Source organism: Corvus brachyrhynchos, unplaced genomic scaffold (assembly GCF_000691975.1).
Source record: "Corvus brachyrhynchos isolate BGI_N302 unplaced genomic scaffold, ASM69197v1 scaffold223, whole genome shotgun sequence".
Classification (NCBI taxonomy): domain Eukaryota; kingdom Metazoa; phylum Chordata; class Aves; order Passeriformes; family Corvidae; genus Corvus; species Corvus brachyrhynchos.
In genome coordinates, this window is record NW_008237174.1 from 5999510 (window position 1) to 6018536 (window position 19027).

Below are 19027 nucleotides of genomic sequence, written 5' to 3' on the forward strand. Positions count from 1 at the left end.
GGAGGACAGGCAGCAAAGCATTTCTGCCTCAGGTGCTAACACTTTGTCCTCCTGGAGAATACAGCTGAACTTTTGGAAGCTCCTCCATTTGGAGCTGCAGCTGGGGAAACATGAGATCCAGTTTCTTATTTCAATGGGCTGAGCGCAAGGCTCACGTTCCCCAGTATCACTCCTGTGTTCTGGTACTCCATGTTCAGATCTCCCCTACCTGGTGTGGTTGCCAAGGGAGCTTGACCGTCCTGCATGTGTCCAATTTTTGGTTTAAGGTTTAAACCTCTCTCCAGGGAGCAGCCTGGCATCCCCTCCAGAGAACAGGCTGCAAAGACAGGTGTGTGCTGTTTGTTACCATCTCATCTTCAGGATCTTGCTGCAGAAACACCTGAAGCTAACAAAAGTTTGTGAAGCTGTGCTGATTGCAATAGATATCCTGTGTAGTGCCTGCTGCTGAGAGAGTGGCTGCTGGTTGGGTGGGTGCTGGCACAGGGGCACACAAGGGGCCGTGCTGGCAGCCTGAGTCCTTACACCAATGATGATGATGTGCTTCATGACTCAGTGCTTCCTGGCTCACAGCCTGAGTCATCTTTTTGGAGGCCACTGGACCTTGTAATGAGGAGCTGTCAGGATCCTAGGATTAATTCCAGTGCTTGGAGGTGAGCCACTTACTTCTTTATAATTCTGCTGAATGTCTTGGGCCATTAGTTCAGATATCAACCAGAATGATAAAATCTAATTTGCAGTCGTTTTTCTCCTTTGGGTCTCTGGAGAACAGGAGTAGATTTAACAGATAAGAAGACAGAGAAAATGTGTTCTGGGAGATTCCTTTGGACAGCCATTTCTTTCACTTTGCCTTGTGTTTATGCTCTGCAGGGAATGTGTATGGGTCATCTGGGCAGTGGAAGGTGACTAATGACTGCTATGGCAAGTAAATCTGAGGTCTAGAAGGTACAGGTAGTGTTGTCTAAATCATGAAACTTTTGTTTAAAATGTTCACTTTCCTGATTTAAAGGGTTTCATATCAGTTCAGTGTAGTTAGCACCTGTAATTTAGTTTCCCAAGGTAAACTCCTATTGGTCTAGATGTAATGCTTTTAAATGGAGCTAAATTGCTGATTTATTACTGTTTTATTTTATCATTAAATTTTGGAATATTTATTACTAGATATAAAAACAAACAAAAAATGTGTTTAATCTTTCCTTTCGAAGACAGCTGGCAGTTGCAAACCACTGTTAATAGGGTTCCGTGAGCCTGTGGGTTCTGACACACAGGAAGTGGTCACTATCACCCCAGGCCAGGCCATTGTTACTCCTTTGCAGCTTGCTCCACTGGATGGCATTATAACTGCTTACTTATATCCACCAGTTTAATGAGGTGTATTGCCTTTAGTGTTTCCCATTACCATCTCCCTTTGCAAAGGGAGAGTGTTGGGGTACTTTATTTTACAGGAGGAGTCAGTGTCAGACACCTCAGTTGTGCCACAAGAGCGAAGCCTGGATGTTTGCAGGGGGAAGGGCCCAGAGACATTAGTGAGGAATGTGTTCCCTGACAAATATACAGCCCACCCACCAGGATGAGTGGCATGAAGCAGAGGGCAGGGTAAACCAAAGACTGAAGGAAGGGTCTAGGGAGGAGAAGGGAATCCTTATGGAAGGGCAGCTGACCCCCATGTCACCTGCAGGTGTGAGGTGCCAGGGGGAGAATTGAACTGGCACTGACTGAAGTATTGAAGCTTGCAAGCACCTGCCAAATAGTTCCAACAGTGCTGTGCCAAGGGGGCTGCAGCCACAGAGTGGCTCATTCAGTGGGGTAGGAGATCCAGCAGAGATCCTTGAAGCAGCACTTGCTGGCAACATCAGGTTACATGTCAGTCTCCTTGTGTGTTTCTCCATCAGAAACAGAGCTGACATTGGCATGGCCTGCACTAATTGCAACTAATAATGAGGCAGCAAGTGAGTTAAGAACATCTTATCTGCAGCTCTCCTCCCAGGGGCAGGCTGGCTGCTGAGGTGTCCTCCCATTTGCCTCTCCACAGCCACAGCTGCAATTTGAACATGTCCCTTCCTCCTTACAGGGGTCTTCCAGGCTGTAGTTAATTTCTGAAATAAAATCTTAGAGCGAGAACAAGCTCTTTGCTCTGAAAAGAAATGTAACAGTGAAGTTCTGGTTCTCCATGGTCATTGGCCATTCCTGTAAACTTCTGTTGGGTTGGACTAGGTTAGGTTAAGCTTCTGTTGAGGATCTCGTCAGACCTGGTGTGCTGAGGGAAAAACGAGCGAGAGTCTTCCCATTCCTCCCTCTCAGTATCTCTGCAGAACACCTTGGGTATCCAGCAACCCTGGTAACACCCTGACTCATTTGGTTTTGGCAGGAAGCCAAAGCTAAGAAGTGGTGGTGCTTGAGGGAGATGGGTAGGTGTGTGGGGAGGGGGGCCATCTAATGCTGTGCAATTGGAAAACTGCTGTTTTGTGGCACATCCTTCTACCCAAAACCAGTTTTAGTAACACTGTACCTTTGGAAATATGAAGTACAGTTGAGTTTCAGAGGAATCTGATATCTATTTTGAAGCTGGAATCCCCATCTTTCTGAACCACCTGTAATTTGCTTTCTCTGTTTCTTAACTTGTGTTTTCCTCCCTCTGTCCACAGACACTGGTGCTACCTAATCCTTAAAATACCTTCCTCAGACATTTCCAGGTGTAAGCTCTGTGTTGCACCTCACAAAATTGCAGTCTAATTCTCCTCAATTAAAATGAAATTAAATAGACCTGTTCTTCCACTGTAAAACAGGCAGGAAGGAAGGCTTTTCCTTCTGCTCTTCCCTTTCCTGCCTCTCTTGCTGTATTGCTTCCATACTGCATGAATTGGCCAGTTCTTCCTGGAATGTGGGAGGATGCTGAAGTGCACGAGAAGCTCACCCGCCACATCTGTCAGGGCAGCTGAAACAGTAGTGTCCAACCTGCCCAGCCTCTGCCTGGCAAAGCAGGGCTCAGGGAACGAAGGAGGTGAGCTCCTCAAGGAGAAGTGCACAGCCCTATTTATGCTGGTGTTGTGCAGCTTTCTTGGCAGGAAAATGCTGCCAACACCCATCAGTGATTCAAAACAAAAGTGCAAGAAGTGGACATCTCGGGAGTTATTCCAGCAATGGGAATGACCATAAGAGGAACAGCTTTCCATAAAGAGCAGGCAAGGAAATAAACGCAGAGGCATTCCCCTCCACGTCAGAAAGGTGTGTACAGGTGTGTGCTCAAAAGTCTGAAGATCATGGTGGAAGGCAGACCTGTTGGAGTTGCTCAAAATTACACTGCGAGAAAAGGGGTGAAACATAAGTCTGATCCCATGACACCACTGTGTGGAGGAGGTCAGATTGTCTTGCCTTTTTAAGAGCAACAAGCAAAAGCTCCAAAGTATATTAGCTGGTAGGTGTGAGGGTTTGACTAGGTGATCTTTAAAGGCCCCCTTTCAACCCAAACTAATCTATGATTCTCTGAGTCATGGATGTCAATTCTCCAGGCATCTGCTAAGAAAGGAATATAGGAAGTTAAATGGCCTGTGAGTTTGAGTGCCACGATGGAGACCTTTTGATGGAAAGTGATGAGAGTCTCCTCAGAACAGGTTTCATAGCCGTGTGGAAATCACTAGCTGGAACTGTAGGCATGAGAGGCATGATGACTGTGAGATGAATTTAGAAGAAGCTGCAGTTAGGCTGGAGGATGAGAACAGAAGTCAAATAGTCTTGTTAAGCTGAAGGTATGGTTGAAAATTTACTTCTATTCAAGAGGTGCAGATACTTATTGAAGAAGGTGTAGACTCAACGGTAGAATGGAAAACAACAGATGTGGTAGAGATTTCTTGGAGGAAAAAAGCTGATATCACAGGTTTGACGTGGCTCACTGGTGGCAAACCTCTGAAAACTGCCCACAGAAGGAATGACATTGTGCAGGACTGTTCCTTCAGCATTGCTGAAGTGTCACATCTAGTCTTTGGGCTCTGTAATTCAACACAGGCATGTTAGGTGCTGTGTCTGGAAAATGCTCAGTATCCCCTGTAAGAATTACCAGGTGATTAGGGAGTGGAAGAGAGGACAGTTATGTCCTTTTTGAATGCTTATAACAACCTTCTCCTGTGTCAGCCCTCCGAGGAAGGAGACAATTTGTTCCTTGTCTGCAGTAGATAAGAAAATAGCCATAGGTTTAAATTTCAGCAAGAAAGTTTCAGTCTAGGTGGCAGGAGAGCAAAGCACTTGGAGATTGCCTGGAGCAAGCAGTGGAGTTTCCACCTCTGGTTCAGTAAGGACAGGTTAGACAAACTCCCACCAGAGTGATGGGAGTGTAAGCCATCATCCTTGGTGGGCAAGCTGGACCAGCCTTGGTTTAGGTTGTCTGTCAGGAAATGTGAGGCTGTCCGTCCAGTGACTGCAGGCATGTTCCTTCACAAGCAATGTCAATCTCCTTAGCAGCCACTCCCCCTTGTATCTGAAAGAGACTTACTTTTGTTTCTTGAAGATGGCTTTCATTTAGGAAGACAACATAATCAATTTTTCTTTCCTTGATTCTTCCTATTAATTGTCTAAACAAGTTCTCTGTCAACTCTAGTCTTACGTTATTCCACTTTATATTTAAATGACTTGGCAGATTCTGGTACTTCTATATGTGTTCCTTCAGTAGAAGGAAGGAGGCTAATCATGTTACTTCTAGAGCAAGATAGAAATAAACCCTATAATTCACTCTACCTCCCAACTACTAATCAGAGTGGAAGGGAAATAATAATAAGATTAAAAAATGAAATCTTCACACATCAACTGAGGTATCTTAACGGTGTTCTGGACCCATTGCAGCTTCAATGTGCTGGGTGTGTGTTGATGTGCAGATGTGTGTATCTGTCTCAGCTGACCGTCCTTTACAGGCTGAAGGGGAGACTTTGGATGAACACATGCTGATGTAGAATGTGGTGGCTGGTGTGAGGAATTAACTGGATGAGCATTGTGCCCAGGGGGACAGTGTTGGTGGAGACCTGCGTGTACCTTTCCCATTTTCTATTTGACTGATCTGAGCCTTTGGTCTGGCAAAGCATATCCCCTTTTAGCGTGACAGCTGTCCCTGGTGCTGGTGGCTGTGCAGCACTGCTCTGCTGGGGTACCTTGCTGAGAGCTTTATGTAAATGGCCTTTTTTGGTACTTCGAATGAGTTAAGAAGTTGCGGAAAGGATTCTGCCTGGTTTTTAGGCTCCCTACTGGTTCTTTACCTGAGACCACTGAAAGTGCTGTGACTCTCTGGCTTGAAGCTTGAGCATTGCTACATCTCATGCAATGATTGTCTTGCTTCTGCATCAGCTGATGGTTCCAGGCCACATCCCTGCTCATTATGCCAGGAGTGCCTGCTGCTGCCATTGTTTGCACAACAGCTGGGAGCTGGATGTGTCCTCTCTGTGTGCTGGTCAACAAGGACTTGCTGCCAACAGCAGAGATGGACAAAATTTTATGGCATTTAAGAAGGATTTTCTTGTGATTTCTTTTTGTCTCCACCTCCACATTTCTGAGGGTTTGGTTGGCTCTAGGTGTCCCTCCAAGAACACTGTGTAAACCTGGACAGCTACTGAAAACTGGCTGCCTCATGTTCTGCAGAGACTAAAAAATTAATTACTTGTTTTAAAGCATTTAAACAGAGTGGGAAGCTGCACATATGTATGAGCCTGGTTAGGTGTATTTTTCATGCCTTGGGGCTCCTTGTGTGTACTTTGTGGGCTGTGTGCTTTTGTCCTGCCCCTGCTGTCTCCTGACACCTCTGCAACCCATTCCATGACTCTGTATTCCTCCTTTGCTGGCTCCCCCTTCACCTTACCATGGGTGCTGTGCACCCAGCAAGGGGTTCATGGCCACACCAGGATCTCCCACTGGGCCACAGCCCCTGTTTCCTGGCCACCCTATTCCTTCCTCGTGGAGCCATGGGTTGCAGTGTTGGTGCTCCCAGGAAAGGTGAATGCATAGGTGCTGGAGTGTTACTGGCTGCTCTTGGCTGCTTGTTGGATCTTCAGGAAACGCTGAATGTGTGTGACATGAAGCTGTGCAGTTGGGTGGAAGAGCTGAAGCCTTTGATAATGAGTTTTGCTTTTTATTTTCCAAAATCTAATTACCGATATCTAATTTTTTTGTTTTGGCTTGACAGATTCCTTTATTAACTGGGTAGAGTTAATAAAGTGATGTAAAACTGACTGCTTATGCCAAATACTGCAGTCCAGAAGACTTTTTCCCACTGGTTTTACTCCACACAGTGCAGTCCTGTGGGGCTGAATTGTCTGATTTATATTGTCTTTGTGTACAGCAACAACTAGATTGAATTTTTTGGCTTTTTCTTTTGTGCCTGATTTTTGGTGGCTTCTCTTATTTTCTTTTTTTGCCACATTAAAAATCCTTAAAGTGATAAGTATGTAATGTGATAATTAGGGGCTTTGGGAGGGAAATTCCTAATCTTTTGCAAGGCAATTCTGTTGGAAGGGAAGCAAGGGACTTCAAGAACTTCAATTAAACATGTACATCTTCTGAAAGATCCGAAGTAATTGAGAGCTGAGAACAGAGTGCTGGTTAATGGGATCTCTGGGTCAGACTTGGAGCCTTAGAAGTCTGATGCTGCACAGCTTGTCTCTAGAGACAGGGCAGGAAAAGCTGGGGCCTGTTATGCTCTCTGACAAGAGATCTCCCAGAGTAATTGTGAGGAGTGGTATCTTTGCACAGATACAATAAAAATGTACTTTTAGGGAAAAAAAAGTATTATGTTAGTGGTTCAGCTGCTGTTCCTCTGCTTCAGCCTTGAAGGATAAACATCACATATACACATTGTTTCTAGAATGATGGATTCCTCCTATGCTGTGTCATTGTGTGTTATTGTCTCCCCAGAGCCAACATAGTGTTGGTGTGCCCTGCTCTGCTGGCACTGTAGGAATGTGTTGGGGATGTTCCCATGCTCCAGGGAGATTGGGTGGGTGCTGTGGCAGCACCTGGTGTGGGTGACCCACCCCTGTGCAGAGACTGCAAATGTGGCATGACCTACAACAGCCATTTGCTGTGCCAATACTTCAGCTGAGTAGTTTATTTATGGAGACTCACACATCCATGAGAGTTTCTTGCTGTCTGAGCACTCGAGGTTTTTCAAAATAGATATTTTACAGCTGATGAGAAGGGCCATTTTTGTGGAATTACCCGTCTTCTGTGTCTTTTACTGTTGAGGCTTATTACATCTTGCTTCTGAAGTGCTCTAAAAATTGTGACTTTACCTACAGCTTTAATCACTGCCCATTAAAACCTCTCTGATCCAGGCTGAATAGCAATGGAGATGGAGGGCTGAAAGGACTTCAGGGATTGTGGAAGTCATCAGGTCATTGGAGTGCATTAAGAATAACCAAGTCTAAAGATAGGAGTTACTTAAAATTAGAGATTGAATAAATTTCTGGGAATGTTGAAGATGTTCACACAAATAATAGCGATGGATTTTCCTGCACTGGGGTTAGAATGAGAATAAAAAGGGAAGACACTTCACAAAGCACTGCACTCTGCCTACTCCAGAAATAGTGGGTGTAGATAGTAAATGTGAGCCAACTGCAGTCTGAAGGTGCATGGAGGAGACTGCTGTACTTACAGTGCTTTAGGATCTCAGCAAGTGCAAACATCACTTTATTACCCCGCACTACCAAACATCAAGTGCAGTGATTCTGTGGCACCCTGTGTGCCTGACCTGTGGCTGTTAGCATCGTGTCACAAACAGGCTCTGTTTCTCCCCTGCCACTCATTGGCTGCGCACAACTGCTGGTGTCAAGTTAAAAAAAAAAAAAGGTGTTAAAAACCCAACCAAACCAGTGTGTGTGTGTGTGTGTGTGATTTCTGATAGAAAAGGAATGGAAGAAAGAAAAAGAAATGTTTTTAAAATCATGTGGAAGGACTTTTTTTAAACTTCATATTTCTTTTAGAACCTGATAAACCATACTTTTCTGTTACTGGAATTAGAAAGTTTTATCCCTCATCCCATGAGGCTGCAAGTATAAAAGCATTACCTTAGGGATGTGTCTGATCCTCTCTGAGCTAAAGCACAAAAGCACATAATTCTCAATATCTTGGAGACTGATGTTTAATTGAGGAGTTAGCGGTGCCAGAAGAGGGCTTTCTGTGGGGCCGTGTTAAGTGTCACCAAATACAGTTTCAGGATCTCAGGCAGAAGCATTGGTGTTGCTAATTGCTCTGGGGGTGTTTTCTAAGTGGGAGACTTGAGACATGCAGACTGATTGCTCTGTCGTGCAGCCAGCTGCAGCATAGAGCTGTTATCCTAGAGGGATGCTGGGAACTCATCTGTGACCTCTGTGACTGGTGGATGGGGGAACACTCTTCTGACCCTGGCATTTCAAAAAATGTTGACTCATCTTTTCTGTTTATTGATGCAAAAATCAATTTAAGTTGTGGGGTTTTTTATGATAGTTGAATGGATGCAACTTCTTTCCATCTTGCTTTTGTCATCTCTGTGCAGTTTGCCTTATCTCTGCTTTAAAAGCAGATGAAGAGACTGGAATTTCTAATAGCTTTTGCAGTGAGTCACAAGTGCATGTCTAGAGTCCTTAGACAATTTTTATGTTTTCTCACTAGCACGTAGGATGAGAGTTTCTCTTTAGTAGTTACATAGTCAGCTCCAAGCACAACAGTTTTCCTATTTGGAGAGATTTGCAAGCTTATGTCAAAGCTATATCTTAACTTACTTTGTCCACACTGAGACCTTCATGATCCCTTCTCAGTTCTCATCTTTAGGAAGTTCTTTCATCTTATATTTACATAGCCAACATTCATATTTTTAATTTTTTGGGGGAAGATGGAGTGAGACTAGATTGGCTCCTTTGCTCCTCCCCTGAATCAAAACTCCTGTCTATCTATGTCTGTCTGTCTATCTCCTTATTTCCTGAAGTGACAGGTGTACCTACAAAATGTAATTTACTTGTCTGTTGCTCCTGCTAACAGGGTGTGAGGCTTCTCAGTGGTGTCCTAGTCCCAAATGGCAGCAGCAGCAGCAAACCTTTTCTAGACACATTCAACAAGTGGCCAAAGTCATGGCCTAAGCAATGTGTGCTGTTGTATGGCCTCCCAGATCTGGAGGGCTGGGTGTCACCTTTTGGAAGAGGGAAAATGAGCGTGTTAGGTGGGGTACATCTAATGAAATAATCTAGCTGCCAAATCCAGAGACCAAACAAAATCTCTAGCTTACTAAAATGAATAAAGTGCCACTGTTTGCAAGGTATCTGCTGGTAATGCTTAAATAAGACAAGATGGTGGTTTTTACTTAAAGATATTGGAGTGAAAATCTGGTTGTGACAGGGCAGCTCTTTTCTCTGCCCATTCAGAGCCTTGTGTTCCCCTTGATCTGCTTGTGCAGCTGTGGTTGCTGAGCCCAGTCCCATGTAAGAGGGGAATCTTCCAGCTGTGGCGCTTCAGTGTGGGGTGATCCCATGAGATCCTGCCATTGGGAGCCAGGGGCCAGAGACACTTGCAAGAACTAAGTATTGTGGGCTGTTGTCAGCTGCACCTGGCAGCAAATTTTAAATTAATTGGTCCAGTAATTGCAGTTTAAGTCTTTTATCTCAAAATGCATTTCCAGGGAAAGCAGTGGTGGCTTTGTCTACAGATGTAGGAACTTCAAACTTAGCACATCAGTACCTTTTATGAAATACACCTGATTACCCTGGGGGAAAGGCTGATCCCATCTCTTGAAAGTCTCTGTCCATGTGACTGCTACCTTAATTAGTCTGAATAGATTTCTGCTCTGCAGGAAATGTAGCTGCACTATCACTACAGTCTTCATTCTAGTATAAAAGTTGAACTTCATTTCTTAACACTTGTTATAACAAAATGTTTGGTTTAAGGACTGGGAACTGCAGCAGTTAAAATATTTTAAATGTTTGTGATATTTTTCCAAGTCACTAAAATGACGAAATTCTCTAATTTCCAGAGTTGCACGCAGAAGTATATTGTGAAGAACTACTTCTACTACTACTTGTTCAAGTTCTCAGCTGCCTTGGGTGAAGAGATTTTTTATATCACTTTCCTTCCATTTACTTACTGGAATATAGATCACTCTGTGTCTAGAAGAATGATCATTGTTTGGTCTGTAAGTATTTATATTCTTAATTTAAACCTTTATTCTGTATCCATAGCAAATGAATATTTGAGAATAAGGACAACCCTTCAGACAAAAGAAGGACCAACACTATTCATGTATAACTCATGTTTAGGAAGCAGAGGCATTGCAATACCAAGACGGGAGGCAAGAGGCATCATCTGACTCAGGGTTTCTTCATCTCTGCCACATCTTGGACTGACTTTTTTTCCAGCACAGTCACTGATTGAGCTGCTTTTGATACAGTTTGCACAGAACACTTGGGAAAACACTTCCTTCCCAATGTGTCATAGTATTTTAGGGATCATTTTTCATCACTTGATAAAATCTTTCTCTTATTCTCATTTCTTCTGCCTAATTTCATGTAGTTCTGGCTTGGTTGAATTACTATAAACCTGATAGTAAGGGGATGTGCAGGCTGCAGTGGAAGAAGCAGGGTGCTTCTGCAGTCACTTGAGGAGGGAAAGATCAGGTTATCTATTGGAGGCTAAGACTTAAAAGCATTGATTTTTATTAATGTGAGAGCATTCACAAACTAACTGACTTTGGCAATGCTTCAGCCTTCACAAATGTGGTTTGGGGTATCCAGAATAATGTATTTCCATTGTAGCACCAAAAAACCAGGAGATAACCAGGCACTTTCAGGCCAAGTCTGGCTGCTTTGTCACTGCCATTGCTCATCTTTGTATTGATCAGATATTACTGCCCAAATAAAACCTTTTTAAAACAGAGAAGGGAGGCAGGGAGCACCTCTGCCAGGTGGCAGAGCCTGGAGGTTTAGCTATCAATCTACACTGATTCAAGAAACTGAAGCTTGGTATAAACTTGAATATGATATCCAAGTCTTTTTATTTACAGTGAAGCTTCTCCATGAGCTAGTCAATTCTGGTTAATAATATTCTGTCTTTTGACCAAGTAATATCATAAAAAGTAATAAAACCAATTTGAATTGGGTCATACCCTTCAAATGCACCTGGTCTTGGACAGAAGGCATCAGTTGCTCTGTGCCAGTAACCTTAGTCAATACATTTTATAAAGAGAACATGAAAAATAATTTGCAGATGAAATTTAGAAGCAGGTGGACACAATATAACTAGAGCTGGCTTTTGGCCAGAAGTACACCTACAGCTTCTGGAAATGTGCCACAGAAGATGAAAATTGGTAGTCACTGCCTTCTGGGTTTGCATATTGCTCAAAAAAAATGAGCCTTTGGAGTTCTTTACATGCATTTCTGCAGACTTGCCTTGCCTTTTCCTTGCAAGGAGTTCATCTGAGTATTGGCCAGATCTAGTCTGACTTAATTAGAGTATCCAAGTATGTGATATTACAATAATTAATATTATTTTTCACTTACTGAGTTGTGGAATTGCATTTTATACTGAAAAGGGGAAACTTTTAAATACATGGGCTCATGACAATCTGTATTTTTAAAACACATTAATTGTATGTAATTGTGAAATGGCTAAAAATGGTTGTGCAGGCCATGTGTTATTGTCATGGCATGCTCAGCTGGGGGTGTTTCTTGCTGGTGAGCAGGGACTGGCACTCACGGTGCTGTAAGTGGTATTGGTCTGTCTTACAGAGTCATAAAATCATGGAACAGCTTGGGTTGGAAAGGATCTTAAAAATCATCTACTTCCTTCCCCCCTGCTGTGGGCAGGGACACCCTCCACTAGACCAGGTTGCTCCAAGCCCCGTCCAGCCTGGCCTCCGATGCCTTGGTCCTTCATGTGACATTTGGCTCAGCTGCCTGGGAAGTACCAAGGTATCAGAGGGACAAAGCTGTGCTTTAACTAAATGGGAGGGTTTTGGTGATGGAGTTTTGAAGAAATGCTTTTGAATGAATGATGATGATGTGAGGCTATGAAGAGCTGTGTTAGATGAAAGTAAAAATCCAGGCAGTCTCTGACAACAGCTGCAAGTGGAAGGCTGGGAAGAGCATGAAGGGATAAATGCAGGATCCAGGCACGTTCTGCAGAAGGCTCATATCCGTCTGGGGAAAGGAGCTGGTATCAAAGGGAGAACTCTAAGAGAAAGGTAGCAGTAATTCCCCTTTAAAGGGCATGCTCAGGATCTGGAGAGGTTGTTGGTGAAGCTCTTCAACAGGGAGAGAGAGTGGACCAGCAATGACTTTTTCAAGAGCCTGGTGCAAAGCACACGGGTACATTGGGAACACGGTTGGCAGGGACGATGGTGACAGAAAGGGTGACACCACTGGCCAGGAGAAGTGGCCTTATCTGGGAGCTCTGGAGAAACAGAAGTGGTGCTGAGGGTGGTACTTTTTATGCTGTTTCCCACTTAAACCTGTGAGTTTCTGCTGCAAGTTGGAAATGACAATATCAGTGTCCTGGGATGAATCAGGGGAGTTTCTTCCCTTAAAAATTAAAGCAGCACTAATGCTGTTTACAAAGCCTTCCTGCCATCTTATCTGTAATAGTTTATGCAGAGCCAGTCACCTCCATTTGAGAAAGGTAATTTCAAATTGGAGCAGGGCCAGGGATGATTAAAGAACAGACTATTTTCTGAGCAGAGACTGAAAGCTTGAATAAATCTCTAGCAAAATGAAGTTGGAGAGAGGATGGGGCTGGCTGCAAAAACCATGGGAAGGAAGGAGCTTCTTAAAATGAAAGTACAGTCACAAGAAGAAACATGCATAAGGCAGTCATAAATAATTTCAGTTGAAGCCAAAGGTTGTGAAATAGCTCTAGAAGGGTGAAGGTCAGTAAGAAAAATTATAAAGAGTACGTTTCAGCAGCAGTAGAGGGGTGGACTTGGAACCCTGGAATGTCTTCTCCCTGGGTCCTCAAAGCCAGTTGCCTGTGCTTTTCTGTTCAGGTGGATGGCTGTGGGAAATGCTGACTGTTGTTGCATCCAGATGCTCTGGCAGCTTAAAAGCAGCATGTTGTGCTTCCATGGTGCCCTGCCTCGGAGGATTCAGAGTATATATGCAGGCTTTACCTTTGTGGACAGATGGAGGAAATGTATGAAATCTCTGGGCAAGGTGCTGAGTCAGCAATGAGGGTACCCTGGTGTCTTTGCTTCTCTTCTCCAGCAATTTGAAATCAAACTCTTGAAACTGCACAGGCGAGGCTTTGATGCCTGTGACTCTTTCAATTTCAGCCAGAAAGTGCAGAGACAAAAAATAGCTTTCACACAGGCCCTAAAAGTACTTTAAATATACTCCACATCTCAGCTCAAGAGGTAAAAGATCACTTTGTTTTTGTTTGTTTGGTTTTTACTTTTTACTCTGCTTCAGGTTTAAAAGCTTTATTTTGGTGTGGAATTTCAAAGGCAGAGGCCTGGAAAAAAACTTACTGTTTCAGTTTGCTATTCAGCATGCCTGGAAATCTCATTTTCTGGTTGTGTGGGTTTTTTTTTTCTGCAGGCCACACCTCCTTATAGCCTATAAAACTTCAATTTATGCAATATAAATAAAAGCTGGCCAGCCTGGGCTTTGTCGGGCAGGTGTGGAAGCTTTTGGCATGTGACAGTGATAAGCTGCTGACTCAGGGGTAGGTGGCACCTCTGAAGGAAGGCAGAGTTTGGGTGTCTGGTCATGCCAGGCTGTGCACACCTCTTGGGGCTCCCTGAGCAGCACTGGGTGGGGACATCTTCAGCAAGTCTGGGAAGGTCCTGGGTCTGAATCCATAGTAGTTTAGCTTCCCATCTTGCTTTTCAGAACAACAGTTTTCTAAAGGCTGTCAGCACTTAGTTACTCAGCAACGATGAGCTCTGAACTCCCTCTCAGGGTAACCAGGAGTTTCCTAATCAGCAGGAGTTTACCTGCAATTGCGGTGCCACTGATATTGCTGTGCAGTGATTGAAAACACACTTGGAAGCAAACTTTGGGTTTAACAATTCTTATGTATTTGTTAGTTTTAGTGCTTTTGCAACATTCCACTGGAACAAGCCTGGAACTCCTGATAAACACAGTCACTTGAAAGCCAAGCTCTTTAAAGCACCAAATGTTGCACTGCACAAGAACATGTAAAACTGTATTCAGGCACATAAGTAACTACATGTCAGAATACAAAAATAAATGGTGTATGCAAGCTGATAAAGTGTTGATTGAAAGGGAATTTTGCAAGAGCTGGTAGCTGTACTCCACCCTTGAAGAAAAAGTGCCAAAAAGGCTTTCATAACTGAGACAAACTGTGAATCATTTAAGGTGAAGTCTAAATTGGAAACCTTTTGTATTTCAGTAGAACTTTTAGGTGTAACAGTTTGCCAGTTTTAGATGTTAGATGACAAACCAGATCAGTACTTTTGCCTGCTACCAGGAGCCTGGACCCAAATTTCTTTCTCTAAGCCTGTTATAAGATAGTTAACTACCTTATAGTTTTGTCTAAAGGCTTCTTTTAAAGACAGAGTGCATGTGTTACAGTGTTGGCTGGTTCTGCTTCGGGAGGCTCAAGGTTCTACTAATCTTGTTCTGGTGTTGTGTTTCTGAAGCGTGAATTAAAACCAAGTCCTCCCTCCTTACGTGTGTGTGTGTGTGTGTGTGTGTGTATAAGTATAGGTATATAACTTTTTTAGGAAGCTGTCCATGCTGTCTCTTCCCTCTCCCTGCCTCCTGCTGCCCCTTGCTGTGATGTGAATACTGTGCTGCTTGTGGTGGGCTGGAGACCTACTTGCTGGCTTTGCTGCTTCCATCGTGGCTGAGACAACCCAAGGATTTGAGCATCCCACCAGCTGAATGCGACCTTGAATGTCCCATTGATCCCAGCCAAACCCTTGGTATATGTGAAAAGTTCCTGTGCAACCAGCACAAGGTTGGTGTATTTTCTGGAAAACAGTAACCATGCTGGAAATGGCAGGCCCTGGAGCTCTCAGAGCCAGCTACCCTCTCCCACAAGGTGTGTGTGCCTCGAGGAAGATCCCAGCCTGGCTGCTGCTGTTGGCACATGGGGAGGAGCCGGGTGCTTTAGGAGGGGACAGGGAGCAGGATGCAATCTGAGAGTGGCTTGGGGCCCCCAGGCTGGGAGTGCCTGCCCTGCAGGGCTTCCTCCACCTGGGCTGCTACCAGGGCAAGGGGCCAACGGTGCTGCTCAGTGACTTTCATGGTGTGCCTTCCTGAAGCCAAGCCTTAGTTCCTGACATTGACTTGGGGGTAGGAGGAGTATCTCCACAAGAACACGCTCTTCCTTGCCCTCCTCCTCTTTCACTCTGAAGCAAGTGATGCTTGAGAGACACAGTCACAGCTAGTATCTGCTGCAGTGTTTATCTGGTCACTTAACTTGGGGGATGCTGAGAATAGAACAGTGCAGCCTGGATGCTTGGCTTAATTTCTGTATGGTAAATCAAAGTCACACCTGCCTCGGCAACCACATACAGTCTTTGCTTCTGCTTGACTAATCTGCAAATACTGGTTTATTAATAGTGCATCCTTCTTTTTTTTCTCCAGTATGCTTGGTCACTCCTATCAGTGCACGGTGCTTGTGAAAAAACCCCAAAGTAACATCACTTTCAAACTGTAAATTTCCTTTCTGGGAAGATGACATAGTACTGCAGGCCAGGGTTTCTAGAGCCAGATTACACAGTTTCTATTTTACAGCTAAACCAGCAGATTCAAAGTCAGGCTGCCACACTGTGAGTCTCGGGGAAGTTGTTGTCAAAGCTATTTGACTGTGTGTCTTCTCTAGAATTTTGTCTTGTCCTTTTAATAGATCAATAATGAGAATAAGGAGAGCTGTAAAATCAGAAGTAGAAAACAAATATGATCTGGTTTCCTGCTGTTAGCTGAAATATTACAGGATACAAAAAGAATTGTTCCTCCTGATCTTTTTATGCCTGTGGGAGGGTCAGGTGTGTCCATCCCATGCAGAGGTTGTGGCAGGGGAGGAATGATGGAGGATGTCCACACACAGCACACCTGCAGCACTAAGCCTGTTTCCTCAGTCCTGTCAGGCTCGGGGTCTGGGCAGCTGCCACAGGAATGTTCCACAGGGGAAATTGCACCCTGCAGCACCGGTGCCATACCTTGGCATAGGGAACTGGCTTGGCTGTGTCTGTCTGCTCCATGTGTGTCTGCACTGTTATGGTAAATCTGCTTTTGGAGCTCTTGCTTCCTGTCACAGTAGTGCTGCGTGAGAGGAGTGAGGGGAAACCATTGCAAATGCCAGGCAACACCTGCAGGCGAGAAAATCCTCCTCTTAGATGGTTGATTTAGACACCAGAGGTATGGGAATGTCAGGGAAACAGGTCACTTCATGGTGCTCGGAGGGAGGGGAGCAGCCCCTCACCACAAACGGAGCTTCTGTAGATGTTGGAACAAATGAATTGGTATTCACACCTGTGTGGATGTTAATGCCTCAAATTTGGTTCTATGATTGTTCACTAAAGCAAGATCTGTTAAAACACAAAGACTTGTCTTGTTTATCCTGATGCAAAGGCTCAGGTGAGGAAGTATTTTTGGAGATAGACCATATATATGACTCAGAGCAAATCTCAGAAAAGACTACAGAGGCTGTCTTGCTGCTATAGCAACTGCCAATTGCCTTTGTGTAGTAAAATGTAATACCGTTGGCCCAAAGTGCCAATAAAGCCTTGCCTTTCCTTCACCTGGAGTCCTGGCTATTGCCCTCAGCACAGGCCAGCCCAGCTATAGTGGTAGGCACCAGAGTTTGAGGAAGGTCTTGATTCTAAGGTGCTTATAGTTTTGGGGGGTTTTTATTGCTGATTACATTTGTTGCAAGGATTTAACCCGTAATCATTTCAGAATGATTTTCATTGCATTGGGAAGGCATGGATGTGCATGAGAGAAGGGTGGGGTGGGCACGGCTAGGTCAGTCCCACTGGAGCTGCTCCTGCCCTGCTCCTGCCCTGCCCCGTGGCACAGGGCTGTCCCCAGGGAGGGCACCCCACTGCCCACCGCACGCAGGTCTGGCAGATGCGCTGTTTGCTTTGCCGTGCTGTGAGCAAGGAGCCCGAGCAGAGCCTGGGCGGTGCCGTGCTCCTCCAGCCCCCGGAGCCCGAGCAGAGCCTGGGCGGTGCCGTGCTCCTCCAGCCCCCGGAGCCCGAGCAGAGCCTGGGCGGTGTCGAGCTCCTCCAGCCCCTGGAGCCCACACGGAGCCTGGGCAGTGCCGTGCGCCTGCAGCCGCTGTGAGCAGCCCGTGGGGTGCAGGTGACACAGAGCACCACCTGTGCTGGGTGGGCTTTAGCAATGTGCACCTGCCATCATTCTCCTCTCGGGAAGCCTGCCAGTTCATCTGGTGGGGGGTGTTTTACCCCACCCACAACTGCTGCTTCTGCCAAATAATCCAGGACAATTGGTGTAAAGTTACGTGCACGGTACCCAGGTAAACTAAAGACAAAGGTCTGGTGCTTCAGAGATCAGCGCTTGGTCTGAGCATATTCTGGAGTCCCCGTCGTGTTTTATGGAGGTTGTCTCATCTCTCCTTACTGTCTATACAATGTGTTTTTAAAACTTAGAAGGGTCAGAGTTAATTAGGGGTGTCAGGAAGGGGAGTGTGTTGTGAGGATGCCTGGTATTTTCGCTTACCCATCCCACCTCCAGCATTCAGTCTGTTTTTTCACCATCAGAGGAGTCCTAGCATAGCCTTCATTTTTGAGATGACTCATTTCCTTTTCTGCAATGCTCTTATGTTCTAGTGCTAATAATACTTCCACAAGTGGAAGTCATTATTATAGAGGACTGCTGATAAACTGGTCATCCTACCTTGCCTCTCAGATGGTATCACAAGTGGCAGACTCAATGTTTTATGTTCTGCCCGAGAGAGTAATTTTTCTTTCAACCCTGGAATTTAATTAACTTAGAAACATGTGCCTGCATCCATTTGGAAACTGATGGCATTAACTAAATAAACCCACACAGTAGGTTTTTAAAAGACGTTTGTTCCCTGAGCCTTTGTTTACTGTGAGCAGTCTGGGGCAGGCTGTTCACTGTCTCCTCTGTGCTGTGTGTGTCTGTAGGAGCAGCCAGGTGTGTGCCGCCTGCTGCTGATAATAAGGCAGTAACGTGATTCATATGATGAGGGATAAAGGCTGCAAAGTCACCAGCAGTCACTTTTCCTGGCTCTGGTGCTGACTGTAAGTCTAGCGCTCTCTGACATGTGCTGTGCTGTAGAGAGAAGGATGAAGGAATGTGACTGGCTTTTTCCTGGACTTGTGAATCCTGCCATCTTTCTTTTAACATGAAGCCCTTTTTTAAATGGCTGATGGGAGAGAGAGAGATGCAGTGTGTCTGGTGACAAATGTGGCAGTGGGTGATTGTGTTGCTGTTCCAGCAGATGGCTAACACCAGTATGGGAAGGATGTTATTTTAAGCCCCCTCCTCTGCTGGTGGAAGCATGAGAAGCAGAAGAGCAAGCCGTCTCACACAGCAACTGAGCTTTCATGATAGACACCAGTTAACCTGATCTTTGTATTAAAAAAAAAAAAAGAAAAGGAAAAAGGTTTGCTTTGTTTTAAAGAGCCTCCTCCGCCTATGTCTAGCTACATTATTGTAGCAGGTTTGGTTTGTAACCAGGCAGAAACACCAATTTAGTGTAGTGGCTTGGTCCAAAATACTCATTACTATTTACCTTCTGTGAGATAAGAATTAGGAGAAAAGCAAAGCAGGCACCAAGAATATAAAGAATATAAAGAAGTTTATTAATAGACCTAAAATAAGGAAAAAGAAAAGGGGGGGAAAAAAAATCATACCACACCTTCAGAACTCTTCTCCTCCCCCCACCTTTCTCCCTTTTCCCACTGACAATGTAAAAAGACAACCCTTGAGATGTTCAGTCTGTTTACCACTTCCATAATAACCTTGTTCAGTTCATTTAGGAAGAGGAGTCTCTCTTGCCCGTGCTATGAAAACATTAACACAACGAGACAGCCGCCTGGGTTGGTTCTCTGCTCACATGTGAGTCCCTTCCCCCAACT

General features: G+C 44.7%; 1 protein-coding gene across 2 annotated transcripts in view; it reads left to right on the forward strand.

The window, feature by feature from the left end:
* The first annotated feature begins 9931 nt into the window (after positions 1-9931).
* Positions 9932-19027, forward strand: part of SGPP2 (sphingosine-1-phosphate phosphatase 2) — a 19582-nt gene continuing 10486 nt past the window's right edge. Inside the window, exon 1 of one of the 2 annotated variants that reach the window (XM_017728856.1) lies at positions 9932-10129. In XM_017728856.1, coding sequence (XP_017584345.1) covers positions 9947-10129 — 183 coding nt within the window. In that variant the 5' untranslated portion in view covers positions 9932-9946. The remainder of the gene's footprint in view (positions 10130-19027) is intronic. The other variant, XM_017728855.1, reaches the window with a different exon arrangement.